This window comes from Eurypyga helias, unplaced genomic scaffold (assembly GCF_000690775.1).
Source record: "Eurypyga helias isolate BGI_N326 unplaced genomic scaffold, ASM69077v1 scaffold36012, whole genome shotgun sequence".
In the NCBI taxonomy this organism is placed as follows: domain Eukaryota; kingdom Metazoa; phylum Chordata; class Aves; order Eurypygiformes; family Eurypygidae; genus Eurypyga; species Eurypyga helias.
The window spans coordinates 9444-37205 of record NW_010234669.1 but is presented as its reverse complement, the minus strand read 5'-3'; the positions used below and the strand labels follow the sequence as shown (position 1 = coordinate 37205).

The 27762-nt window shown below is 37.6% G+C and overlaps 2 protein-coding genes across 2 annotated transcripts in view; one reads left to right on the top strand and one right to left on the bottom strand.

Annotated features, from left to right (window-relative positions):
• The first annotated feature begins 3140 nt into the window (after positions 1-3140).
• RGS20 (regulator of G-protein signaling 20) lies at positions 3141-10772 on the top strand. The gene is made up of 4 exons (XM_010146523.1): positions 3141-3289; positions 7329-7415; positions 8285-8519; positions 9865-10772. The coding sequence occupies exons 1-4, from the start codon at positions 3144-3146 to the stop codon at positions 10051-10053; spliced, it is 657 nt and encodes a 218-aa protein (XP_010144825.1). The 5' UTR covers positions 3141-3143; the 3' UTR covers positions 10054-10772.
• Positions 10773-15119: 4347 nt separating this feature from the next.
• Positions 15120-27762, bottom strand: part of TCEA1 (transcription elongation factor A (SII), 1) — a 17638-nt gene continuing 4995 nt past the window's right edge. The window contains exons 2-8 of the mRNA XM_010146522.1: positions 24009-24096; positions 22806-22954; positions 20822-20878; positions 19687-19841; positions 17727-17873; positions 16709-16780; positions 15120-15661 (exon numbers count right to left, since the gene is read on the bottom strand). Of these exons, the coding sequence (XP_010144824.1) occupies positions 15653-15661; positions 16709-16780; positions 17727-17873; positions 19687-19841; positions 20822-20878; positions 22806-22954; positions 24009-24096 (677 nt within the window). The 3' untranslated portion in view covers positions 15120-15652. The remainder of the gene's footprint in view (positions 15662-16708; positions 16781-17726; positions 17874-19686; positions 19842-20821; positions 20879-22805; positions 22955-24008; positions 24097-27762) is intronic.

Genomic DNA, 27762 nt, shown 5'->3' with positions numbered 1-27762 from the left:
TTGTTTTATGGGTCTTCATACTATCTGTGCCAAAAGAGTTTCTACAACTTTGTAATAACCTCCACCACTGCTCAGCTCTCTACCTTGGTATCCTACAGAATTGAACCCAGATTTTATTTAGCCCAAGCTAACTCGTATTTATCCTTGAAAGAAATAAAGAACAATAGAACATCATAACCTTTTGCTGATCAGAAGATGAATATACTTCTCAGTTCCCCTTTCTAGATTAGCAACCCAAACTCCTATAATTTTTCTGCATATGGCACGCTTTCTAAAAATCTTGTTAAATCCTTAGATAGATGCTCTATCTTTCTTGGAATGTGATACCCATAGTACTTGCACAGAGGAACAAATTACTTCCTGTGTCTTACCACAGTATTCCCACCAATACTACCACAGAAAGTCACATCCTAATTAGTTTGTGATCCACCCCAAACCTCCATCAAACATACAATATGACTGTCAATTGCACAGGAAATACATGCACGATAATCACCGAACAGCTCTGTAATTCAAAAGCTCGATCTGTCTTTAAGCCAACAGATACATTCCAGTCCTCCTCCTCTTATTTCCCATTACCCTAATACAGCTCTGCTATCATGAAAGCATGCTTTATCTGCTAAAAATATCTTTCAAAACAAATCTTCATCACATAAATGACCAAAATCTACTTGCTTATTTAATGAGAAAGTTGGTATACATCTGCCAGATAAAAATGAAAATGCATCATTTAATCTGAAAAAACACATCTTGAAATCTTCTGTTGCTCAATCCTTCCATTTTCCATAAACCGTGTGATAAATCACGCGCTGATGGACACTCATAAAAACCTACAGTACCAGAAAACCTCTAAGAAGCTGTATGATTCAGGAGTGAAACAGAGACACAATGCTCCTGGGCAGTTTTTGCTTTTTTTCCCTTTCATTAAAGATGTCAAAGAACAATCCTGGAGAACAACCTGAAACGGTAACAATGGATCCAGAAAGATCTCTTGAATTAAGCCACAGTGGGATGAGATGGGGAGGAAGAGTATATTCTTCCTACTCCTGCCATCCTTTACCTTGATCCTTGGAAAAAAAAGCAAACAGCATGAATCAGTTTTTCTACTCAGACCACCATCAATTCAATTGTAATATGGATTAGAGATATGAATGTGTGAATTATCCACATAAAAGATCTCAAAAGTAAGAGTCAATAGATTAGGCTACATAAACCACACATATCTGAACACAAGTTACACTTTTCTAATTAACAGTAATCCTTTACTGTCCAAAGCAGCCTGAAATATTGTTAGATATGTTATCATTCCAATAATGCTTTATATGCTACTATTTTCTAACTGAAATATGAATGTGCTTTGTTTAAAAAAGTATAGGTATTGGGAAGGAAATTAATACTTAAGGCTTCATTCTACTCTGTGAATCTGAAACTGAAGGAAAGAAATCTGAATCTACAAATGTATCCTACATTTCACAGTTATTTTTCCACATTTTCAAACAAGAAAGGTTGAGGGGTTTTTGAAAACTATGTTCTTTTTCCTGATTTTCTGTTTCTGGGCATTTAGGCACTGCTTGTCAGATTAAGTCTACAGAGTTACAAAATGGGTTATCATTTCTATCTGTATTGTTGTTCTTCTATCTTATTCCTCCCGCAAAACAGGTGCATCTTCTGCTCAGCATGCCATGCATTTTTCTCTTGGGAGAGTGGGTGGTTCTCACAAAAACAAAAACTATTAAGCTCTATAAGACAGAAACAAATTCAGCATTTAAAAAAAACCCCAACAAAATGTAAGTCTTCACTCTGCTAAAATAGTCTCCTTTCTTCTCCTGACACTTGTGTTGAGTCCGTGACAACGGCTGTGCGTTCTCCCTCAAGTTACAACAATAGTATTTCCTAAACCCGGCTGAACGTTTCTAGAAAGGAAGGCAGCTTTTAACCCTCCAGTATTCATCTTACCAGATTATGTTTCAAATCTGGTATTCAGTTATCCATTAAACAAAAGAACTCAAAATTGGCAGCAGCTAATTTTACTTCCCCTACAACTGTCATGGCCTCAAAAGGTTTAGCAACCTGAAAAAAGGATCTCATGACACAGGAGGGTGACTAGTTCGGTATCTAAAAATGAAATACAATCCAGATGAAGAAAGATGTACTCATCTTCGCACAAGCTGGCATTTCATCTATAGAAGACATCTGTCGCTTAGACATGGCACAAGTCTCAGCATTATCAAGTGCTGTAGAGCAAGTTTGAAGCTCACAGAGAGATAGGTCAGAAAGGGACAGGGACTTCAAGGGGACTTGTCATTTCATTAACAGCACTTCCCTGCACAGTCTGCAGAATTCAGGCTTCAAAACTGTTTCCTAGAACAGCACAGAGACCACAACCAGTGCTTCCACCAAAAATTGTTTCACGCTGTCTTCAGCTGGGGGAGGCCACCAAAAACCTGCATGTTAAATATTAACATCCAGTTGTGTGTTTTCTCCATTAGTAATTCCTCATCTTCACAGAAACACTCGATTCCTTCTTGAGAGGGAAAAAAAAAAAAGTTAAAAACCTGTGTCAGACAGACCTGTAACAGGGATAAGCATTGGTCCTATCCCTTTGCTACAGGGCGCCCAGCAGGTCTGAGACATCCTCAGTACTCAGCAAGGCCAGATTGTCAGGAGAGTTCAGGTGCCTCACTCAAGCATCACGAAGCCTGTGCCTTGGCTAATCAAGAGAAACGCAAGACAGACAGACAGGCTCTAACTACCTCTATCCTGCACCATTTTCTTTAGGACTGACCTTGAAGTCAAAACCACAGGAAACCCCTTTCAACTCCCAGGCTTATACACCACTGTGCTAAGAGCTGCAGCTCACTGAGACCCCTCACTCCCACCTTTTTCTCCCTGCATTACCCTTCTCCCTGTATTCCCACACACGTACAGAATTCATTAGCCACTTGCCTTCCATCACAGCACATAAATGGAATGAGTCAATCTTCCAAAGATCCAAAGAACCTTAGATCGAGCATTTAGCTTTTCAGTTCCACTGGAGCTGTGGCCTTCAGCAATTCTTGGCAAGACTTTTAAAGCAAACAAAAGGAAAAAAAGAACGAGAGAGATGCTTCTGACTTCCACCTTCTCCTGCTGTCTTGCAGCCCATGGGATCAGAGCGGACGGAGATGCGCAAACGGCAGATGTCTACGACCCAGGAGACCCCAGGCGCTGCCCAGGCTCAGCACAGCGCAGGAAACCGAGGGTCCAATGCCTGCTGCTTCTGTTGGTGCTGTTGCTGCAGCTGCTCATGGTAACCCCTCTCATCCAAACCTCTGGGGAAGAGAGTAGCCGGGGAGGGAGGCAACAGCCAGTCTATAGGTCAGCATAAGCCAAACAAACCACCTGGGTAATTCTGTAATTCTGGGACTCAGAGAGATGACTGTGCTGTAGTACTAGACACAACCTTCTACTCCAGTTTACTCTTATTTTTCCTGTCACTGAAATAAGATTTAAGTCTCTGTACAGTATCTCTGTTGTGCTTTGGTTGTCGATACTGTGTACTGGGAAGTCTGTTTTGTGCGGGACTGGTGCTCCTCAGCCTTGAGCTTCACCAGGGCTTCCACTAAAAACTGAAAGCCAGAAGACACCACAGCTTTAGATTCAGGACTTACCAAGCAGCACAGACTATGTTAAATGGAGTCAGGAGTAGGTGGAAGAATTTGTAGGTCAGAAAATGAATAATCAGGTGCCGAGCACTGTTCTGTTGTTTTGAAGACAACTAGACCTGTTGTCATTAATTAGCGCTGCTGACTCATGGCACTTGCAACTCATATGAAGTTAATCCTTCCTTTAAGCATTGTGGGTATTTGCTGAAGATGAGGAGCTAAGCCGAACGTAATTCTGCACAATTCCTACTACAAGGTGTTAAGGAGGAAAATTTATCAGGGAGGCAAAGCAAAAGAGGAAAAGGAATCACTTGATTCCTTGAACTAACGATGTGTTCACTTTCCCTCTCTTACCAGCTCCTCCAGATCCAAGTGATTTCATTCAAAACTGAAGTAAAGCCTCACATACTCAAAAGTCCTGTATCTGTTCAGGGCCAAGTGTTAATTAACAGGCGAGACCAGAACTTGCACTAAAATAAAGAAAAAAAAAAAGTCTTGAACAGGCACAGTAGTTCAACCAACCACTGACAGCAAACTGAGTGCTTCTAATAAACACACCATCCACCACACAAACACTTCACAGCAATCAAACCTGGCACTCAGGTGAAGGGATGAAGTTATAAAATAACCTTGCAGCCCAGGCTGGCCAACTATTCCACCATTATTTTTTCCCAAGAGCACCTGGTAGCAAATGCTTTGGATCACACCCTTAGAAAGCAAGGGAAGGGCAGGTTATCATTCCTCTGCTACTGGCACTCAGCTCATCGGAAGCCAAGATACCCAATTCTGCCCTCTCTTATGCACATACTAAGTATTACAAGGCCAAAGGGCTGTTTGGATTTGGGTTCTGCAAGATGCCAAGTACTCTGGCTCTGATCCCACCAAGCTTTTCAGCAGGTGCTTAGAGGTAAACTAAGGCAGATTTTAAAGAGACAGGAAGTGCCGTGCCTGTACAGGATCAGAGTTTGCTACCTTGCAGAATTGCATCTATGTTAAAGCATCGCCATACAAATTCTAGTGTCATCTGAACAGATGTCCAAAGTGGCTCGATCTAGAGCAGCATATTACATAAACACACATCTTTCCATAAAAGGAAACATAATAAAGCACATTTATCTACTATGTCAGAGAACATAAAATTTGCATTTTATCTTCTCAGTTGTTGATAAAGTGCTTTTTTCCATTTTACCTGATGTTTTCTAGGATGCTCATTTTCTGTGCACCTCACCAGTCAAACAATTCAAAGAAAGCAATTTACTTAATAGGGTATGTGAAAGTACCCAAATTTTCATGATGCTTACAACTCCTTTTTGCATTTCAGAATCATCTGGGAAACCAGTACAAGGCTCCAAAACAGAACAGCTTGGTTTAGCTTTCAAATTATTTCTGATTTTTTTTGAGAGCAATTGTTTTCTAGTAGCAAGAAATGCAAAACAAACCGTAATTAAGCTATTTATATTCCCTATTCATAGAGCCTTTCCTCAAAATAGCTCAAGTACTTTGAGCAGAAAAATTATGAATAGGAATAAAAATAACAGTCTACATGAGTCATGCAGCTGAGTTGCTGAACATCCAATACTCCACATACTCTTCATAGTAGATCTAGAATCAAGAAAGGGTGAAATGAGTCTCTCAGCTGGATGCTCAGAGCCTGTGTTCATTCCTACAGCTAGAACTCAACCTCCAGCCTGTTACTCTTCCACATGCTGAGAATATGCAATATTGCACTAGTCTCTTTTTTTCTGTTTACCTGTACATTTCGAGGGAAAAAGCCCGCCTGCAAGTCATTGTCTGAGGCACGGCATGTTCTCTTAAGAAAGGTTATTTCTTTTGTCTTTTACCCCTTTCCTGCATTATGCTATGAAGACTGTAATCCTTTCTGTTGGATCTGTTGGCTCCCGTCAATCCAAAAATAACTCTGACAAGCGTATCACCTCTTGTCTGTGTGTGAGGAATACATAATACAGGACTTTTCATATTAAAAAAAACAAAGGCCAGAATCACAGGTAGAAAGAGTAGTGAAGGATGGAGAACTATACGACCCAAAAGAACATAGAACTAACATTAACTACTACTTTTTTCAGAAAGGTAAATTCAAACTGTTCATTGGTTCGAACGTATGGTTCAGATATTGTAGAGAAATACATGTTTGCAATAGCTGCTCTCTCTCTGAGCAATAGGAAAGCTTCCCTACCCCTTCTATGCATGGACTGCCTTGGCAAAGAGAAAAACAGGTCTCTGCAGAGGACGGACTAACACTGGAGAAAGAAAGAGAAGGAGATTAAATAGTAAGGCTGCAAATAAGACAAAGCCATGAGTTTCGAAGGCAGAAAAAAATCAACTGGTTTAACAAAAAGCCTTACTAGAGATAAAGGAGATTCTTAAGGATTAAGGCCACAAAACTTTCACAACATCAGCATTAAAGATAGGCAAGACACAAATGAAGAAATGAAGGTTGACATTCTCGAAAAGTTATAACAACTGTATTGCTTTATTGCCTCCTCAGCTGGAGGACCCGTTTCATACAAATTACAGGTTATAGCTGACTGGGACCTTTTCTTCTTGACAAATTTTAAGCAGCTTTACAGATTAGATGAATGTATGCGTGTGTATGCACAGGCATTTCTCACTAAACAATGACAGTCTACAAACTGGAACACAGTCCCCATTCCCTAGGAAGAAATATGTATATTCTCAAATGAAAAATAATCATCTGCAGCTGCAAAAGGAATTCTTAATGATGAAGGCAGACGGAGTTGACAGCTATCCTTCCATGAGACATGAAAGACTCTCTCTCAGTGATCACTAGTGACTGCAGCAAACATTTATTTTTTTGGTAACGCTACAAACAAGCTTATACTCCTTTCCAGTCAGATATACTCGAAAGGATATTCAGCTATGACATATCTGCTCTTTGTGCTCCAGGCCTCACATTTTGAAGCATATACCAGCACTTTCTTAAAGTCAATTGACATAATCTGGCTATGTCTACATCTGAACTCTGAAAGCTGCTTACACCTTCAACAACACATACAGAAGTGTCTAAACTGCTTAAAACTTGTGCTCCAGCCTCTGAACTCTGGCTTTCTTGTAACATGGCTTATCACCATCCTAAACCAGAATCTTGGTCCTCATCATGCCCTATGGGTATAAAAAATAGCCAAGGAGAAAAACAAACAAACCAAAACCAAACCTGAAAACAACCCACCTTGAAATCCAACTCAGATAAAAGCAGTGTATCTGCTCAAACTTAAGTAGAAATACTGCATCAAGCATACACATTACAGTGTCAGTGGAGAATAGATTTAGTATGTGATAAAGGGTACTCACGTATGCACGTATGTACATGTATACATCCCATGTATACTCATAGGTACATAGATATAAGGAATTGGACTCTATGATCCTTATGGGTCCCTTCCAGCTCAAGATACTCTATGCATCTATGATCCTTGTAAAGAAAGTCTATGTGATACAGTAATGCACAGTGTTCAGGTACATTAAAGTCTGCCAGGTTTATACAACTGCAAAATTAATGTCAGAGTGTGACTATGGGTAACAGAGCTACTGGTAGCTTCTGTCCTTTCAGCTGATTTTTTTTTTTTAAATCAGAGGGAGAGCACCTGGTGTACGTTCAGCCTTTTCCTCTGTAAGTTGACTAAAACTGTGTTTGCTCCCTTGCAGTCTTACTGTTAGAAATCAAGAGGAAGAGAGAGCAAGGAGAACATCTCATGAACTCCAAGCAGAGGGTATTCCAAACTGCGAGGAAAGGTATGGTCTTCACTTGTCAAGCTAAAATGAAAACCACACTAAACCCAACAAACTATACGAAATAATTAAAGTGAATTACCTGAAATATGCAAATAATTATTTGTCATTTATGCTGAATTTGCAATCATTGGTCTCTTACTTCCTAAGGAACAAAAGGTCTGATCTATAATCTTTCAGTTTATTTATATGCAGCATGTAACCACATCCCTCCTTTCATAACATGGCAGATCAAAAGCAGCATTGTAAACAGTCCCCCTTTTTTTCTGAAATAATTCTTAAACACATCCTGTTCCCACCCAGCAACTAGGTAGTGAAGCTAACTGGCAGTGCTCAGCCATACAAAAATAACAGAGCTCAGATCTTCCCAAGAGTCAGGCAGCTGTCTCTTCAGCATTGCTCAAGCAGGTAGGAGCACCTGTACAACTGTAACAGTCAGGAGGGTGCCTCTGGGGTTTGAATCATGGCTTCTTTCTACATAGTTTCAGTCAGTTTTTAACAATGATCCAACAAGGACTATTAGGTATATATTATGTATATTGGGTATAGGAAAATGTATATATTAGGTACAGTAAAAAATGCTTAGTTGTTGCAGAGGGATGACTTTGTTGCAATTACTTTGAGCAGTAAACTGCAATTTCTGCATCAAAGCGCTGGCAATCATCTGTATCTGAGATTTTCATAAGCCCACTTACAAAAAGCCTCTTATAAATATGTTTACTAGAGTTTGCATTTGGGTAGTTCTGGTGAGGAATTAAGAGCCCCATGAACCTTGCTATTTTGCTCCATCATGATGGCAGATGCCTCCTGACAGCTGCAAACAGTTTGAGTAACAATCACTGACTTCTCTCCTCCTGTGCTCTCTCCTCAAGCCCCGCTCCTACTCTTGAAGAAGTAAATGCCTGGGCTCAATCATTTGACAAGTTGATGCTTACTCCAGCTGGCAGAAATGCTTTCCGTGAATTTCTACGAACAGAATTCAGCGAGGAAAACATGCTTTTCTGGATGGCCTGTGAGGAACTGAAACAAGAATCCAACAAAAGTGTCATTGAAGAAAAAGCAAGGCTAATTTATGAAGATTATATTTCCATCCTTTCTCCAAAAGAGGTATTACGTTCCCCAGTACATTCTTTGATGCTGCTTTGCACAGTTAGTTATATCGTGTGTTTAAAGCTACAATGATCCTCAGGGAGACTCTCTTCTATCAAGTTGCCCAGAGAAGCTGTGGATGCCCCATCCATGGAAGTGTTCAAGGCCAGGCTGGATGAGGCTTTGAGCAACCTGGTCTAGTGGAAGGTGTCCCTGCCCATGGCAGGGGGGTTGGAACTAGATGGTCTTTAAGGTCCCTTCCAACCCTAACCATTCTGTGATTCTATCAAGTAGAGATTTAGGGGGAAAAAAAAAAAAAAGAGATCCATTGTTGAGGTGAGATGGTCAAAACTACTTTCACCATCTGTAAGAAAGCTCTTCTTGTGCTACCTCGGCATGCTGATGTGAAACCTTTAGTTTGAGGCACAATCACATAGACGATCGCTTTATCCTTGTTCAACTTAAAATTTTATTTGTTGGACTTTCTTTGCACTAGGGAGGGGGCGTGTGCGTCCCTCCAAAAGCACAGCAACCACAGATAAAGTGTTATTTGCAATGCACAAATTGCTCAAAGAGCAGCTAACAAAATAAGGCATAGAACAAAGACACCATCTTCCCGACATTTTTCAAAACTACTTGTCACTTTGCTGTTAGCAAATATGTCAAGTTTTGGAGACACCTCAGTTCAGTTTGAATATAATCCTGCCACGTAGGCTGGAATTTTAAACCTTACAATAGCCTTGAAAAACTTAAACTTGTTTGCAGTGCAAGCTATACTTATGTACTTACAAAAATGCTGCTTAAGGCTATTGCAGTAATACTAGTGTCTTTCTACAGACACTAGAGCCTTGCAGAGAAAAAAAAAAGACCACATTACTTGTTGCATGGAATCATTATATGGCCATTCCTGTGTTTTGCACCAATTCACCCCGCTCTTTAACAGGAATTTGAATAAGTAACAGCTTCCCAGGTTACAGTTTCCATCTCTGTCATACTGCTTACCCCAAATTCAGTCTCTTTACACCAGCACTAACTCCCCAAGGACATGAACTGTCACAAAACAAATCCTCTCTACTACAGAGCAGGAAGTTGGTCTGGAAATAGCCCACCTGCCTCTCAGGTTTCAGTAGTGCTTGGCTTGAAGGCAGCCTTGTACCGAGTCAGTGAGAACACGCCTCTACCCATACTCCCGATATTACTAATTTCCAAATCTCAACGCAGTCATTTTTTGACGACGTATATTTAGCATTTTCACACTCTTGAAGGACACCAGCTGAAACAGCTAAAGCTTTTTCAACCAATAAAACAAACCTAAAACCCCACATGTACTATTATTTACGTGACTTTCTATTTTAATATGCAGGTCAGTCTGGATTCCAGAGTAAGAGAAGTTATTAACCGAAATATGCTGGAACCCTCCCAACACACCTTCGATGACGCACAGCTTCAAATTTATACCTTAATGCACAGAGACTCCTACCCACGGTTTATGAACTCTGCTATTTATAAGGACTTGCTTCAGTCCTTATCTGAAAAATCCATTGAAGCATAGAATTTTTTCTTAAATGTATTTATTTTAAAACAAACGGAACTCTGGGCTACACCAATCCAACAGGGAATTTAGAATTAATCACATATTTACCTGAAAATAACTCAGGCAAATTTTACTACAGACTGAATGGTTTAAAACCGCACAAGGCTCCGACACAATCGGCTAACTACAGCTTCCGATCAAATTCAGTGTTTCTTTGCAAAAGTGAACGAAGAAGAGCATGAAGAGAAAATGTTGTTGCTCAAAAAACGCAGTATTTTTTCCAATGCAGCACACAACGCAGATGCAGATCTGTTACAACATATGTCTGAGGTACAAATGCCAACTGAGCAAGAAAACAAAAGTGGAGTGTTAGAATGTTCTTGAACACCAAACCAGCTGCCCCATCCACACTGTGACCAAACAAAAACAGGACTGTCAATATCTGGGTTACACTAGACAAAGTTTCACATATGATACAGGTACGTCCACCTGGTATACTTAATGCCTATATGGTGCACTGATGGAAGCCGGTACAGCAATCTCAAGTTTTTGAAAGCTAATGGTTGAAATAATGCTGCCTATAAAAATCTTCTGTTGAAGAACTGTTATTTTACTACCAGAGCCTGCTGAAAGCATTTTTAAGTTCATGTTGTTGATGTTTATAAAGTTAAATTATTTACTTAAGAGGAAGAAGAGTCGGGGCATTTAAATTCCAAAATAAAGCACAAGAATTCTCACATATTCTTCTCTTTCCTCAGTAGGCAGGTGTAAAAACCCTTCACAACTCACTCCTGAGAGAATGGCAGTACCAACCATCTTGGTTTTGTACATATTAAATCCTCCCATTACCTGACAGATCTTGTAAGGTTTCTGTTACTGATATGTACACATTCAATTGGCAAAAGGAGGAAACGGGAATTATTCTGTTCTGATACAGCACTGCTGCCCCAAAAGTGGGATCGTTCACCTGGTGTGAAAATTCCATTTTCTACTGTACAACAGCACAATTTCAGACTGTCCAAAAGAAAAGCAACAGCTCTATCCTCTAATAAACCACATTTATTTACAGTACCCCCGAAGCACTGCACTTGACTTCTGGTCATACCTCAAACAGAGTAATCACAGGAGGTACTAGGAAGGAAGTTGAATCTGCAGAGTCAGTGTGCAGATATGTTAGAGTAACTTCTTTATAATAAATAAATACTCCCAGAAGGGAAGAACCAGACAGGCACAGTTCATGACGTTTACTGTAGCCTCTCTAAAACCTACCCTTCGCCTAATTCCAGGCCTAGGAAAAGCACAAAATGGGGGCTTTCTCTGAAAAAATGAAATGGGAGTAACGAAGCAGAATTTAGGAGATCAATTTAATTGTTTCCTCAATGCTCTCAGCAGGAGACATGTTCTCCCCTTACCGCATTCCCATTATGAAACACATAACCATGAGATTTTTCATTACACAGCACCACAGGAGGAGACTGATACACGGGAAGTTAACAATAGCTACGGACCAGTTTCCATCATCTCCTTCCAAAAAACAAATCACTAAGTCAACATGTCAGCAGAAAAACTTAAACCCAAAACTTCAGAGACAGCATAACAAAGCGATTTTGCCCTCTGTAGCACAAGACTGCATGAGTAAGCTAAGAGGAAGCTGTTCTCTGTACCGTTACTTACGACACGCTCTGGTCAGCAGTCACCACTGCTTAACGAATCAATGCTATCTCAGCTGAATTCCTACTAAACGTAACCAAGGCACAATCAATACAACTTCAGATGACATAAAATATTACGTGACAGGTAGTAACTTCAGCTTCCCGGGAAACTTGTAGGCAAACTGACGATGCCGTACTTGTTTTAATCAGGGCGGGTAAGAGTGCTCCAACACTCTTAAGTTGGCCAAGTAAGTTTAAGTAGGTCAAATTCAGCTTGCTGCAAAGATCAGACGCACACATCAAAAAAAGTTCAAAGCATATCATTTCATCAAATGGAGGATTTCATTTCTTTTATGTTATCTCTCTTCCCTGCAAAGACACCTCATTAAGAGCTGGAAGACAGACCAAACACTTGTACTTTATATCAAACAATATATTCTATTATTCTGCAGGAAAAAGAAAGAAAAATATGCAATGAAATTAGAGGGGAGAGAAAACTATATTGGCTTGGGCAGTTCTATGGTTAACATCACGTTATTAAAAGAAGAAAATATTCATGTCTAAGCTTATTTTCCATGTGCCACAACTTCTAAGCAATTAAAATTCTCTAGGCAATTTTCATTTTACTTCTGCATTACAACACGCTGACATTTGCCATCCCTATCTTCCCCAAAAAGATCTTAAATTTTCATGCTGTGGTTTAGTTTTAAGCTTACACCCAACACCAACGGTAGAATGCTTGTCCCTACATACCCTGAGTGTCTCAAAAAAAAAAAAAAAAAACCAAAACAACCAACCCACTCCCCTAAGTATCCTGCTATTTTGACACTGTTTTAATGCTGGATTTAATTGAAGGGGGTAGGGGTGAAAAAAAGAGGGGGTGAAACAAAAACCTGCCCACACAGAAGACAGGTTTTGAACTAAATTTCATTACTGTATACTTGCTTATTATGCACAAACTTTTCTCAGGGAAAAAGTGAGATGCACTGAAAAGGAAAAGTTATTTTAGACAAGCTGTTACATGAACAGCAGAAGAAAACGATCATATTGACACAAGACATTATTTATAATTCATCAAGTTAAGAAATTATAAAAAAATCAATTTATCCTAGCTTGAAAATAAGCATGGTTGGTTTGTCTTGGCATTTATCTAACTGCAGGATATCATTATGCTCTAACAACTTTCCAGTCCACTGGTATTCCTTCTTCAATGTCTGCACTTCACAAACCAGTAACTCCCACAGAACACGCATACTCTCCAAGACTGCTCTTTTCACCAGCCTGCTAAGCAGTATTAAAATTGCATGGCCTCCTCCAGCCAACATACTGTGCTTTACACTGACCTTTAAATTCCAAAGTCATTAGCACAATACAAAGGAAGAAAAAAAAAATTATAGATACACCCAAACACACAATGAAGGGCTCTACTATATACGTATTAAAATATAGCACACAAACATCATGTACTTATGCACTTTCTGATTAAAAAGGATAGCGGAAAAAGAGGAAATGATGAGAAAGATCACAATGTGAAATAATTTTTAAAGTTTGCTCTAAACAGTAGTTAAGAACATGTGTCTTCTGCCATGAAACCAGTTCTGCCAGCATGTTTCACCGCATAAAATACCCGAAGGTACTGGGTCAGTCCTAGCACAAGTGCAGCCCAGCAGATGAGCCAGCAAGCTGGGGAAATAAGATACAGTCCCAGTCCCACCTCTACATCCTTCTCCTGTACATCCTTCAGACTTTGCATCCTCTCTGATAGAGGAGGGCAATTTCAGGCATTTGGGAAAACCGTTGAACAGAGGTGCAGCCAAAGCTCACTGCTGGGCAGTTTTATCTTTTGATTTGGGTAACCAAAATGAAGCATGAATAGAATTTAGACACCTATGATCTTTTTTGGATCTAGTTCTCAGACTTCATTTTTCACTGCGAGAAAGGATCAGTCCTTTTTTACCTCGGGGACAGAAGAGAGAAAGAATGAAGCTGTTGCCCAACTGTAAGGTAATATTAGGTGAAAAAAAATTTTATTTGTACTCCTAGTTGGATGCACCTACATCACAAAGTGCTATCACCTTTGTGAAACCAACCTGTGCCTGCCCTGCATATATGCTGTGAACAGCAGTGAAATTTTAGATCTAACTTGTCATCCAATTTGCCTTCATTTTTAACACAATTTTTTGGGCTTGTTCCTTCACAATGGTCTCCAAAGCAAGCACTGCAATTGATACCAAACATCTGTCATTAGTTTGTTGCTGTCTTAAACATGGTGGGGGGGTGGGGAATCAATTATGCCTCTTTCTGTGTCTCTTAAGAAGCAATCCTGCCAAAGGACCTACCCACAGGCTAAAAATAAATCCATTCTATTAGTAGAAAAAGTGTTTTCTGAATTAGGACATTAATATAAAATAAATGGAGCTTAAACCATTTTTATACAAAAGTTGTGCAAGAAACATTAAATGCTAAACAATTGCCGACTAAAAAATATTTGTAACTAAGCTGCTTATATTTTAATCATTTTTCTTTCAGAAAAAAAGCCACTTCCTTCCTTGCAAAGCTGACTGGAAAAACTTGCTCTATAAATCATTTATCAAACAATTCTTGCCTTGAAAAGCTCACACTTTTTCCAACTCATTTGTTACAACGGCCACCATCACACAAAAAAAATATTCAGCATAGAAAATCTTAGGTTTCCTTTACAGTCAAGGAATTTATTCTCCAGGAACCACACATACTCTTCCCATCCCACCATGAATCCTTCATACGTTGCCAGGATAGGGTTCCTCAGCCCCTGGCTTTGATAAATTAAATAATATAAACTTAGGTATAATGAAAGAATTTAATCTTTTCTAAAGATGTTGACATATTTTTCCTCGAAAGCGCATTTGAAAATACTTCTAAACATGTGCATTTTTAAAAAGCAAGCTCTATGAAAGCAGTATTTATATCATTCCACATATGGAAAAGACACTAACTTGAATAATTTATTCTCAACTGCATGTCTGTGATTGACATCAGATACTCCACATCTCGAAATTCAGCTCATGAATTCAGTTCAGTTCATTATATGAACTTAATTTAGTATTACCTCCCCAGCAGTTTCTATTGTGATGAACTGGTTAGCTGGTGTTATTAGGACAGCCTACAACACAATGCCTTTGCTTATTTACGAAGTCTAAATCAAAACTGGCTGTCAAGCACACTAAGCAAAACCGAACATTCAAAGCAGATTTAACCCACTATTTTAAAACATTTAAAATAAATGCTCTGGGCAACAAAATATATTGCATTGATCAAACCCAGTTACATGAACAAGCTTAACCAACCACTGCAAAAGAAGTCATCATATCCACTAATAAATTTCCAAACCCCATGACCACACATTTAGTCTGAATTCAGAAACAGTACATACAAACTAGAGAGTTAACTAAATTGTGAATTAGTTAACAACTGAGTTTAACATAATTAGAAGTAGATACCTTCTTCCTTTGGAAAACCAGTGAAGACAGCCGCAAGAAACAAATTCTATCCTTACAACCAAACAGATGTGGAGAGGTAAAACACATATGGGAGGAAAGTGTAGATTTCAGACCGTAAAAAATACAGTACATTATTCACATAGTTAGAAAAAACCAAGCCAATTACCACAATGTTTAATTGGTAAAAGTTTAATGTCAACTTACTTATAAAAATGAAAAAATATTTTAACATTCACCATACAATTGAGCAACCTGGCCCTACTGACTATCAGCTATAGGAAGGCATTTAAGGAAATGATGGTTGTGTCAAAACAAAGGCTAATTTCAGGCATGTATGCTGCTTTAAAAAAAAAAAAAAAAAAGGAAAGCAAAAACAAACCCCAAAAATCCTCTCATTTGCAGGAAGCTAGATGCTTAGCCTAGTTTTTAAAGCTAATTACAAAATCCTCTTTCATACTGGTCCAGATGTCTTGACAATTTCTTCTTCTAACAGAACTGTCAAAAGAAAAGAATTCTTATGAGAACTTCACACAGCTTATTTCTAAATCTTTGCAAGAAGAAATAGAAATGTGACACCATACTTAGGATATGGAAATTCCTAGTTAAAGCATTTGCTTATATCATAACCATTCCTTCACTCAAGCATCTTTATTTGGACAATTTTAAAACCTTCTGCAAGGTGGTGGTTACAAGGAAAAATGAACTTTTCCAGGCACTGCATCAACTAATTTCTTTATAAATTATTTAGGTATCTTGTATCACAGATCTGAACAATATTCAGTAATAAGATATGTAAAACAAGATGGATAAAAGAGCTTTGTTTTATGCAGTAATCTCAATGTATGCTGTGCAACATGGTTCTGCAGAGCTGCAGCATTCTTAGCACAGAAAAATAACGGAATGAGGGAATTGTGCTTTGTATTGCATGCCACCACGTCTTAAGTTGTAAATTTTACAGGCCTTCACTTCAGTGTTTGTCCACTTTATTTGACTATAAGTGTTCCTCAGAAGCTTTTATAATTCCCACTTCCTGAATTAAAAAAAAAATTAAGTCAATTTATCACTGCCCTGCACTTATCCTGACACAGGAATATGGCAGCAGTCATCTCACTGTTTTTATCCTCCCTTCTTTTATCATCCCGTCCCAACAAAAGCAGGGGGGGGAAAAAAAAAGTCTAAAAAGGCCTATGCCACTCATCAAAGCAGAGATTAAAAATACTTACAATTTAGGTGTAGAAAGAGAAAATACAGTGACTAACTCGCCACTACCTTGTATGGCAAAGCAGTATTGTAACTGAACATCACATGGGCTAAGACAATGTCCTGACTTCTCTCACCCTTTGCCACTGCCCTACTTGTGTAATCCCGTACCCTCAGTCAAAAACCCTTTTCTAAACTAAAGCTGTTTTGAAGTATTAACAGCCAACACCATTAGTGGGCTAAGAAATAACCAAAAGTAACTTGTTATTTACAGTAGACCAAAATTAACCACAGAACCTGGCTGTCTGCTACCAAATATGCAGAACAGTCTGACAGTCTTACCTTCCATCTGTTTCCACATTCATTACAAACAACAAACGTTGTCATGGGTTCATCAGCACTGCGGGTTTGAACCTTTGGCAAAGGCAAGAGCCAGAGCAGAAAAGGAAAATTACTATCTTCAACTTTTGTTAGGATGTGTTCAACGTAAAGGTTTAAAAATCAAAGTGTAACATTAAGGAAACACATCTGGATAGAAGCTAACTTTCTGTGTCAACTGAAACTAATTTTTTGTCTAGACTATAAAGCTATCATGAACTCATGTTTTCACAGGTTTAGTAGCACTAAAATATCAATTTCAGCACAGAAACTGTGCACATACTTCTAGGAAAAGATTCTGCAGTAAAACTACATGTTCAGTAGAGCTATATATATGTTTAATGATGCAAAGGCTTGAAAGTCTCATAACTGAAAAACAGCTTTCTACTTAAAACATCTGATATACAATATTAAATTATAAACACAACTGATCCTATAATCAAAATTACAGGCCCTGAAGCACTGCTAAACAAATTAAAGCCCTTCTGGCATATATTTCCTAATTAAAACAGAAAAAAGTTGTAGGATAGTTGTAAATTAGGGTCTAGTGTTAGTCAAACGGTAGGTTATACATATATAAAAATATATACATAAGTATATATTTAGTATGTATGTATAATTTTCTACTATTTAGTCCCCCTGTAAAGTTTAGACATATGAAAAACAGTAAATTAGCTCTCCTCCACATAAAACCAGATTAATAACATGTAATAAAAACAATCGGCAAAAAGTCAGCATTGCAAAGAAATTGACATTTCGGGTTATATAGATACTCAGCTTGGATTTCCATAAAATCTTTAGTAACAAACATTCTTTATGGAAGCACACCTAAGTAGATCCAACTATCTTCATATATTTTGTAATTTGACAGCATTTTGTTAAAAGTTTACTCCGTAATTAAAACCTTTTTCCTCAGACCATCTTTACACAGGACTTAAGTTTTGCAAAAGGAAAATGAAGAGTCCTTTTAATAACCACGTACCTGGGTGTATGTACAGTTCTTCTTTTTGCACTTGCCACATGTGAACAGATCGGTTTGGGTACCTCCTGTTTTAGCCATCTGGTGCTCTCTGATAGCTTCTTTGGTCAGGTTTTTACGCATTTCTTTCAGCTCATCACTTGCCATTTCCTGTTATGGACAAAGAGCAGAGAGTTTACTAGAGAGTTTGTGTGTCAAACAGGTTACTACTCTGCGAATACATAACATTTTTGATTTAGAATCCAGGAACAATAACTCTACTGAAGGGCAAAATAATTCTATATATTTTTAATTTTACAAGACTTAAGTTGGAATATTTCACAGAAAGTTAAAAACATGTTCCTTTTTTCCCATATGCAGCCGGGAAAAAAAAAAAAGTTACAGTATCAAACACCCTTCTTTGAACGTGCATTTCTGAACTTCAGAAGTGTAACAGACAAAGTAGAAGAGGACTTAAAAATTCCCTAGAGAGGAGGAAAAGGATCCTCTCCCTAGGTTAGATCCTTGCATAATTATCCCATTGACCTACAGATTATTACAGGAAAAATTTACACTATCTTAACAATTTCCATATTTGTACTGAGAAAGACAGTACAGCCATAGTTTACTACGTTACCAGAAGTCATACATGCTTAGCTTCAAAACACCACCCAAAGAGGTCAGATCCACAGGTTTTCCTTTAAAACAGTTCTAGTGTGCAGAACTCCCTACGCACAGCAATCAAGTGCGCACAGCAAGACCAAGTTGTTCCATTTTTCTTCAATCAAAGTTTACCCCACATCCCGTGTAGATGCGGAATGCAAATCTCGTATTAATGCTGTTTGACTTTAGAAGCAATATTAACACTAAGGGGTTATTTAACCATTAAGATTTTAATCCAAGACATTAATTAAAACAAAGAATGGGCACTGGATAACATAAAATGTATGTTTGTACACACACAATTAAAAACCCTCAAAATATGCACTGAAGATACAACCTACTTCACACATTCCTTTAGCAGTCGCTGTTTGCCCTAACTTTTATGTAAAGCTAGAGGGAAAAAAGGCAAAAAAACCCCAAAAGACTTTCCTTTAGAAAAAAGCTAAATATAATTTTTATTACCTGATCATAAATTTAATTCTTTCAGTCTCCAAGATACTCCTTTATACCTGATTTGGGGGTGGGGGGTAGAATCTAACAGGCACAAACAGAGCTACAAAGCTGAAATCAGAAGTTAACTGTGCTTTTGTTTTTCCTCTCCCATTATTTTTTCATTTGACTTCCTAGATTTACTTTGATTTGTAAATACAGTGAGCATCCGAACAGGAATTTCTATTCAAGTGTCCAAAATATTCTTTCAGTCACATAAATTTAATTTTATTTAAAGTGCAATTCTTCTAGATTTTTTCCTTATCATTTATGGGTTTTCCTATTAATTGTAAAGAGTTTCCTTCAAAATCACGAAGTAGTCTGTCAAATTTGAGATAGCTTTAAATAAACACTGAAAATGCCAACAGGAGGAAGACTGATCTTTAAAGCCAGTGCTACACCTTGCACAGGAGCATAAGAGCAGAGGATAGCATTTGGAAAACAAATTACAAGACAGGCTAACACTTACAAACCCTGAAAGGGGAGGGGATAAGCAGCTTGGAGTCACTAGCCAGACATATTTACATCTTCCTAAACTTAAACTATCACTGATACATCATTTGGCCTTTTAAAATCAGCACAAAATACACCCAACAGCTTGCCTGTCTTCTGACTTGCAGACAAAATCACGTATTTGAGAACCATTAACAGACACCACCATCATTCCCTCTGCCCCAACACAGCCCTGTCTAGTTTAGACTGTGAGAGGCACAAACAAGCCACAGTCTTTCAAAAGTGTGGGCAGCTTACATAAATTATTTTTATGGCTAATAAATGCAGGCCAAGACGCAAGTCCAATAGGGAAATAGTTCAAGCCCTTTGCTTTACTTACCTCTGCTGTCATTTTGGCAAACTTGTCAGGAGGAATGTTCCCACATAACACATTTTTCCTTAGGTTAGGATTCTTTGCATCCTTGAGATTCGCTATTCTACTTCGTACCCTGTTTTTGTATTTCATATCAGTGTTTTTTAATTCTTGAAAAATAGGTGCTTTGGATTTAAGGAACAAAACATTAACAAATAGAACAGAGCATTATAAAGGATTCATTTTTGGGGGCAGCTTTCCTAAAGCAATGTACTTCTCCACTGCTGATCAAGTCCCCCCCACCTAACCCAACCAACAGCTACTTTCCTGTCCAACACAGCAGAGGTCACGTCCTTCCAAAGCCTAATCATGGTATGGCACACGGTCAGTGAAACATGAATTTTTGGGTAGCAGGATCTCAACTGTAATTGTGAAAAATCAGCCATAAATTTACGTCCAGTTCCTTGACTTCATCCTGAGGATTAACTGATTTCTAAACCAAATATTCAAACACCAGCAGCTCACTAACAAAATCTTAGAGGAGGTTTCAACAGAAACTGGAAATTCCTTAACAGGAATGGTGGTTGACTGTAATCACTGAAGGACATCAAGTTAGAATCATGAAGCTTAGACTGCTTCTATGCTTAAGAATAGTCCCACAAAAGGAAAAAAATAAAATAAAAAGAAGCCCAGACCTCTGCTCTGTAACTATTCAAACACTGCTACCACAACAATCCCCTTGAAAATTCCAAATTAGTTTAGAAATGAACTTGTAGAAAACAAAATAAATACATTAGAAAAATATTAAAACTTTTACTAAGAAAATATTTAAAAATTACATGGAAGAACTCAGCATTTTATGTCTGAATGCTTCAGTAAGATATAATATTGCTGCTGCAAGAAAAACATACTGAACTGAAAAAAACCCACACACACTCACCTACACACATTCCTACATGTTTTAAGACAAATCATTTAGGTTTTGCTGGTTTTTCAAATGCTGTATTTCTGCAGTGATGTCTTGAACACAGTCTGCTATTTTTGTTTTTAATTATTTTTTTTAAATATTCAATATATAGATCAAGTTAATTAATTTTAACATTATCAATGCTTTTTAAAAATACTCTTCTTCTAGAGTACACAGATGTACAACAAAGGATATCTTCTTCAATCTGAGAACCCAGTTCTTCCTCATCAGCACCAATAGCAATGTAATCATCTGAGGGAAATAAACAGTAAATATTAGCAACCTGACAATCTCGGTGTTCTATATCCCTAAGTCCCCATCCCCAACTCTGATAATTAGGAAACAATTGCTGTGAATTTTCTTTTTTTTATAGGAAAGTGTAATTTACTGTATACTTACCCTTTCAAAACTTTGTTAAATTATTACTTGGCAGAACAAAAATAAGAGCAACAGAAGTTTAAAAAAAAAAAATACAACCCTAGATCTTTCACAAAACCTAAAATTCTGACACCTAGTTGCAAACACAAGTAGTAACAGAAAATTTTGCCATACGGAAAAAATTTCAATATTCTAATAGACTTGGAATTATCTATTTCCACAGCATATCTGTGCATAGAACAGATTATTATAAAAGAAAACATTTTGTATTGTGTTTCATCAATTCTTTCAGTCCACACAATACACGCATAAGCAATGAATGTTTTGCATGCATGCAAGAGAAAGACTTCATAAGAGACACAGTAATTAAATAACAGAAACAGTATTAATTTTTTTTTAAATCCAAAGCAGACATGTGTCATAAAACATGCAAATTAGAAGCACCACAGCAATCTTTAAGACAATGCAACACTTGACCTAAATTGTCTCAAGATAATTGTTTACTGTTTCTGACCAAAACCCTTACTCAGAAAGACAGCTGCCTTTCCAAGACAGCTTAGGACAAATTAGATACAGTATGTGGCTTCCTCCTTCTTATTTTTTACACAGGTGTACTTCAACGAGCAATCCAAACACCATTTCTCCTTCAGTCTCGTGAAGAAGGCCGTAACAACAGAAAATAACCTTATTTTTTTGAGATTTGCATTCAACCCATGGATAATCAGTTTGCACATGCTGTAGAAAATAACACAGCAAAAAAAGCTCTTGGAAAACTAGCCAAAATTAAGACTACATAGAATTATGAATACTAAGATGCTATGCAGAACTTTTTGGTCACAAATTATTTCAGAAGTCTATGAATTATCCAGAGGACCACAAATTCATAGTCCTCAGTCAGCTTTGATTACTGTTTGTATCTGGATTTATGTGAATTTACAAGAAAGAATAAAAGAATGAAGAGGATAAAAATGGATGATTCAGATGTCTGCTTTCACTGGGTCAGGTTACACTAAGCTAAGAACAGAGGAACAGGAGTAGGGCCATAAATTCTGGCAGAAGAGAAGGACCCACAAGACAATAATAAGGTCATTTGGAGGAGTCCAACTTTTAGTTTGCTCCTTATCTAGCATATCATTCAACGTGTCAAGTTTAAAGTCACCCAAGTGTACATGAAGGGGAGAAAAAGAAAGGAAGGAAAAAGAAAAGTCAAGGAATTTACAGATGCCCAAGAAGATAGAGCAATGCAAGACTCTTACTGAGCATATCTCAATAAAATGTAGAGTAAATAATGAGAAAAAGGCAGCCTTCGAAACCCCAAATCTGAAGGCCCACAGGATCTATGGTGTAAGAAAGGCAGGCACGTATATAGTGGCACTCTCTATCAGAGATAAGACCAAATAGATATATATATATAGAGAGAGAGAGAGAGAGTGTGTGTGTGTATATATGTATGTATGTATGTGTATATATATATCTCAGCTTCCACAAAAAGATTTAAATGAGACATTAAGGAGGCAATAACCTTTCTAAAAAGAAATTCCACTGTAGGTAAAATCAGATGAACAGAAGACACAAAATGTCCTGTATCATCAGCAACAAAAATGGATTTCGACATTTCCCCGTGCCGTAGAGGTTACTCATTAATTGCAACTTGGGTGAACTGGCCTATGTGTATATACACACAAACGGACATTAATGGGGTTTATTCTAACCTACAGGGCAGGAGAAAGATAGGGTGGGATGGACTCAAATAAAGAAGAAGGAAATAGTTAAACTTGAAAACACAGTCTACAAAGCTCACCTCCTGTTCTGAGAGCTGCAGAGAGCATTTCTCTACATTTCACTCGTACGGAATCCGAAGTGCTTGGAGCCCGGGGAAAAGAAGGGATGAAAGAATTTGAGGGAGCACTACCCTCCTCCTTCCTGCTGCTGGAATTGCTACTTGAACTGCTAAAAAAAAAAAAAAAAGGCAAAAAAAGAACTGCTATTAATGTTCTTTCTCCCTCTTCAAATAACTTTCTTCCAGGGCAAAACACAGGTCTTTTGCTGTATCCATTTGATGGTACTCCAAAAAAAGAACACAGGCCACTTGTTTTAATACTTTTAGCTCTAGCGTAAGTATAATTTTAAAAGTGTCTTCAGAATATTCACCAGGGTATTCCACAATAGAGACACAGCAGGTATTTCATGCCATTATGTGGCATATACGTTTTACTTCTCAGTTCCCTACATTAATATAAAAACTTTTTTTCTCTCCCATGGAACTTTATTCTACAAAACAGTGAAGCTACATGATACTAACATTCAGCCTGCAGTGAATGCACTGCATTCAGTCGGTTTACCATACCGAAGCTGTACCACAATCACAAATAATTAACATAGCTTCACAAACTGCCACACAAAAACTTTTCAGCTTTTCAGCTTGCATCAGGACAAATGGTTAGAGCTTAAATTTCAATTGGAAAATGGCTGCTGGAAGCAGATTCACTAAAACCAGATGGTTTTGCAGATAGTAGAAGGGCTAGCAGATACTATTTTGCAAATGTTCTTCAGCTCCCACAGTGTCATCAACATTGGCTCCTTTTTCTGATAACCTTATTTTGTGTTTACAAAAAAATGAGATTGTTTGTTAAACATAAAAGCTAACAGACAATAGAAGTATTCTAAATCTCTGACACAATTATCCCAAAGCTGTGACTGAAAGTTGCTTTACAGTTTTCAAAGCTCAGTGCTAGCACTGGGAGAAGGAGGAGTATTTGACAGATGAGACAGATGGAATAAACAATAACTAGTCTGGCCATATCTTGACCTGTGGCTTTCACCTTTTTTTAATGTCAGCAGCAGCAGGATTTACTTCCCTAACAACATACCATTTCTTGTACAACCCTACGTATTTCAGAAAAGAATGTGGAAGCTGTCTCTAACATGACAATTTTGAATGAAGTAGTTTAATGTGAATTTATACTGAGTGAGATTATTTGTATAGTCACAAAGAGTCAAGCACCTTTCTTCTCTTGCTTCAGGGCTGTTTTGTGAAGAAGATGCAGGCTCCTTTTTCTTTTCTTCAGAGTCTTTATCAGTTGAAGGTCCATCTGGAAATGCAAAACATGAGACACAATCTTTTACCCAGAAATAGTAACTGATTTAAAGCAGCGGTAAAATATCTTTGACAGTTTCTCCTGAACCAGTTGGAAATGCTATCATCTCCCACTCTCTGCTTTGACCTTCTCTTGCAGTACTGCCTTCCACTCCCCAACCCCCTCCCCAACCCAGCAAAAGGAAAATATGACAAGACTTCAGAACCTTCGAGTCAAGTCCCAGCATCTGCTTAAACTGGCAGTGAAGACACAATGGAAACGCAGACTTTTATGATTTATTTTTGCCAACTCTGCTGCATGAAGTAGACAGTAACGTCTTAAACTGCCACATCAAGCCTACGGAGTTTGTCTTCCATGTTTTAAATACAAGTTCCTACAAAATACAAGCCGTTCTTTTTAAATATATTCACAGGATTTCTACCAAAGGACTGAAGCAAATGAAACTGTGGTGTGAAAGCTATCACGGTTGCCAAAAAATAAAGACCATTTTCATATGCTTTTGAAGGAGTTTTCCAGACATGTACACAGTATTTTCTGTGATAGGTCTTAAGTTATTTGCTTTAGTGTTTAAAAGTATTTGAACTTGCCTTTCCCATAAAACCTATGTTTAATGACCATTTTAAAAGAATAAAGACAAAAGCGTTTATTAAAAAGGGCAAGCAGAACATTTAACTTAAGCCTAGCAAGGTCACATACACCCTTAAATTGTAAAGTGAATTCAGAGGGGCTAAATCAAGCTACTGCTTTGATTTCCTCCCTAGAAAGGCTAACTCTCTCCACTGCCTACAGAGAAAGCCTAGAGATTGGCATCACCACTCACTGACAGTTAGATTTTATGAATTCCTTTCTCTAAGCCCTCATAAAGCTGCCATTACATTTCTAAATCTGTAGACTGTATTACTGGAATAAGCATATATTGCAAACTTTAAAAAGAACTAAACTCAGGTCAAGAAAAGAGAGGGAAATCTGATAAGGCTCAGTCTTTCCCATGCAGATGTCCTGAACTAGGTATCTAAATCCTTGTTTAAGCAACTAAAAGTATCCTTGTTCCCAGAAAAGCCCTATTCCCCCATTTCTCAGGGGAACTTGGCGGTACGAAACACACATATTTAGGTCTGTTATTCAAGCACTAAGCTTTTTTTTTTTTTAACCCTTAGAGAATAGAAAATCACTGTACTGGCTTATTTTTAATAGGATCAATTCAATACATTTAAAGCTACACAGAAAAGATATTAAAACGACCAGGATTTTGATCCTTTCCTTAACTTCTGAGTTTAGGAATTTATTAAATCAAGTATCACTTTATTAAAAATAATCATCATAAAAGGAGACCACAGACACAGCCGTACTGGATCAGACCCAGCACCCATCCACTACGCTGTCTCCAGCTGGACCTAAAAAGAGATGCCTACAAAACAGTATAGGAACCAGGCAAGCACACAAAGATACTTCTCCAGAACATTTCTCCAGACTTCAAGAGCTTAAAAGTTTAGTGATTTCCTCACTCATTTTTGTAACTTTGTATTCAATCGTTGGTAAATTTCTCCATTAAAGAAAAAAAGGAAAATCAAACACAGTAGATGATACACTTGAAGTGATTGTCTTTAATAAGCTAAAAGTGTTAATCAAAAAATCCTAATAAAGGCATCAATTCATTCAGCTACAATAAAAATGTAGTTTCACTAAGAAAGCAAATGAGACCATAAAACCAAACAGACCACGTAAGTTCTCTGCTATGACATCTAAAGTGCACAATACTCAGAGGAAGAAAACAAATGCCTTTTTTAACATACATAATCACATGACTACTCTCTATGGCAACAAACCCTTACATGATGTGTAAAAAACATTCTAAATATGCATGTAACCTCATTTACCCTCATAATTTTTTAAGTATGTGATCCTTTTTGTCAGAGGCTTTAGGAAAAATTGACAGATCAAACAGGTACCTTAGGGTGCAGCTCGGGTTCTGCAAAGCAGCACAGCTGTCTCAGAGCTGAGCTCTGCTTCTACCCATTCACCTCCATATTTTTTCCTGGCACACAAGTTTTCAAATTCAGAGCCGACCTAGGGACCTCCTGTTTATTTTGCATCAAATACATCGCTGTGGTACAGCTGGCTCCTAGTTTTAGTTTATCAAACACTCCCAATTAGCCCAGCACTATTTCACAAGGACGGCAGGCACCCAAAAGCATCTGCCATCCTGTGAAACAGATTGCTTCTTTCGGTTAAGGAAGGCAGGGTAGATGCGAGGCATGGCGATAACGCAAGATAAAGCTCTTCCTACACCTGCAGGCCAGACTATGCTAGCTTGTCTCAAACCAAGGTCAAACTTCAGCAGCTGAGACAGTGGGACCGTCTTCAGCAAATATGTCTTCAAAATTACAGTGTCTTCAATCACTTAGATAAGAGTTTATAGATACTTCGGCTTAACCCAGTTTCAGAAATCTGAAAATAAGAGTTAATAATATCCTCTCTCTGCTCCAAATACTCTCCTAAGCGTTTAAATCATTCACTCTTAGGGATCATAAACTGGAAAGCATTGAGGAGAGGAGATCCAGTGTGATGCAGTATTTATTCTTAAACTCACATATTAATAAGGGTTTCTTAATTTATTAAAACACCATACTGACAAAAGAACAGTAAGCAATTAACAGCCTGGTAGACAACAGTTCAACTATCCTCTGGGGAAAGGAAAAAAAGAGTTATCCTTGAGAAACAAAAGTCTCTACTAATCATTTTACATTCAACTGCCATGCTGTAATGCAAAGAAAGAATGACAGCTAAAGGGAACTACAACCAACCACAGAAATTCTAACAAAGGTGGAAAAAATGGCCCTCCTGTGAAAGATTTTTAAAAATTCCAATGAGCAAGTGATTCACATCACGAAGTCTACAGGACATCAAAATATTTATATAATACAAACTGCAAGTTGCTTTAAACAGGCACAATCGCTTTTTCAACTACTAAAACTTATCAAACTTTTTTCAGAAACAAATAGAAACTGGCATCAATTTTAAGATCGTAAAACTAATTTTACAGTTTTAGATACTGAAATCTTTATGCTTTTTGGGTTTTTTTAAGTAACACAAGGACTTATATTTAATGCTTCTTTAAAATACAGAGAACAAGCTAGTAACATGAATTGACTCTTAACCACTGGAATAAGACTATCAAATTCTGATTATTGCCTTGCAGTTTCTATCTGGAATTGCAATTAACTTGAAAGATACTTCTACATTTTCCAGTGAAATAATCTCTCCAGGGTAAAACATGACATGCCAGTTTTCTTTGTTAGCAGAACAAAATCTTTAATGTAATAACATGTGGCCAGAGATAATTAATTTGAATGTTAGAAGTCATTAATAGCTTCACCATAGATTCTTCTAATTATAATTATATTACAAGTGAACTCAAGGCATTTGCTAGTAACAAGAAAAAAGTAGAAAATAAAATGCAATATTATTATTTTTTTAAATTTAACTTTAAATTACATTTTTTTTTAATTAAGAATTTTCGAGAGATGTTAGTGAAAGCGGCTAGTTATTCCCTGGAAGCACACGAGAATTTAATTTCATGGGTTATCATATGTTACCAATGCAGGCATCACCACCAAAATTTGGATAGTTTTCTGAGTATTCAATTTCAATAAGTCAAGG

Coding starts and splice junctions, on each gene's coding strand:
- RGS20 (XM_010146523.1), top strand. CDS start 3,144: ATGGGATCAGAGCGGACGGAGATGCGCAAACGGCAGATGTCTACGACC. Junction 7,416..8,284: donor ATTCCAAACTGCGAGGAAAG/GTATGGTCTTCA, acceptor TCTCTCCTCAAG/CCCCGCTCCTACTCTTGAAG. Junction 8,520..9,864: donor CCATCCTTTCTCCAAAAGAG/GTATTACGTTCC, acceptor TTTAATATGCAG/GTCAGTCTGGATTCCAGAGT.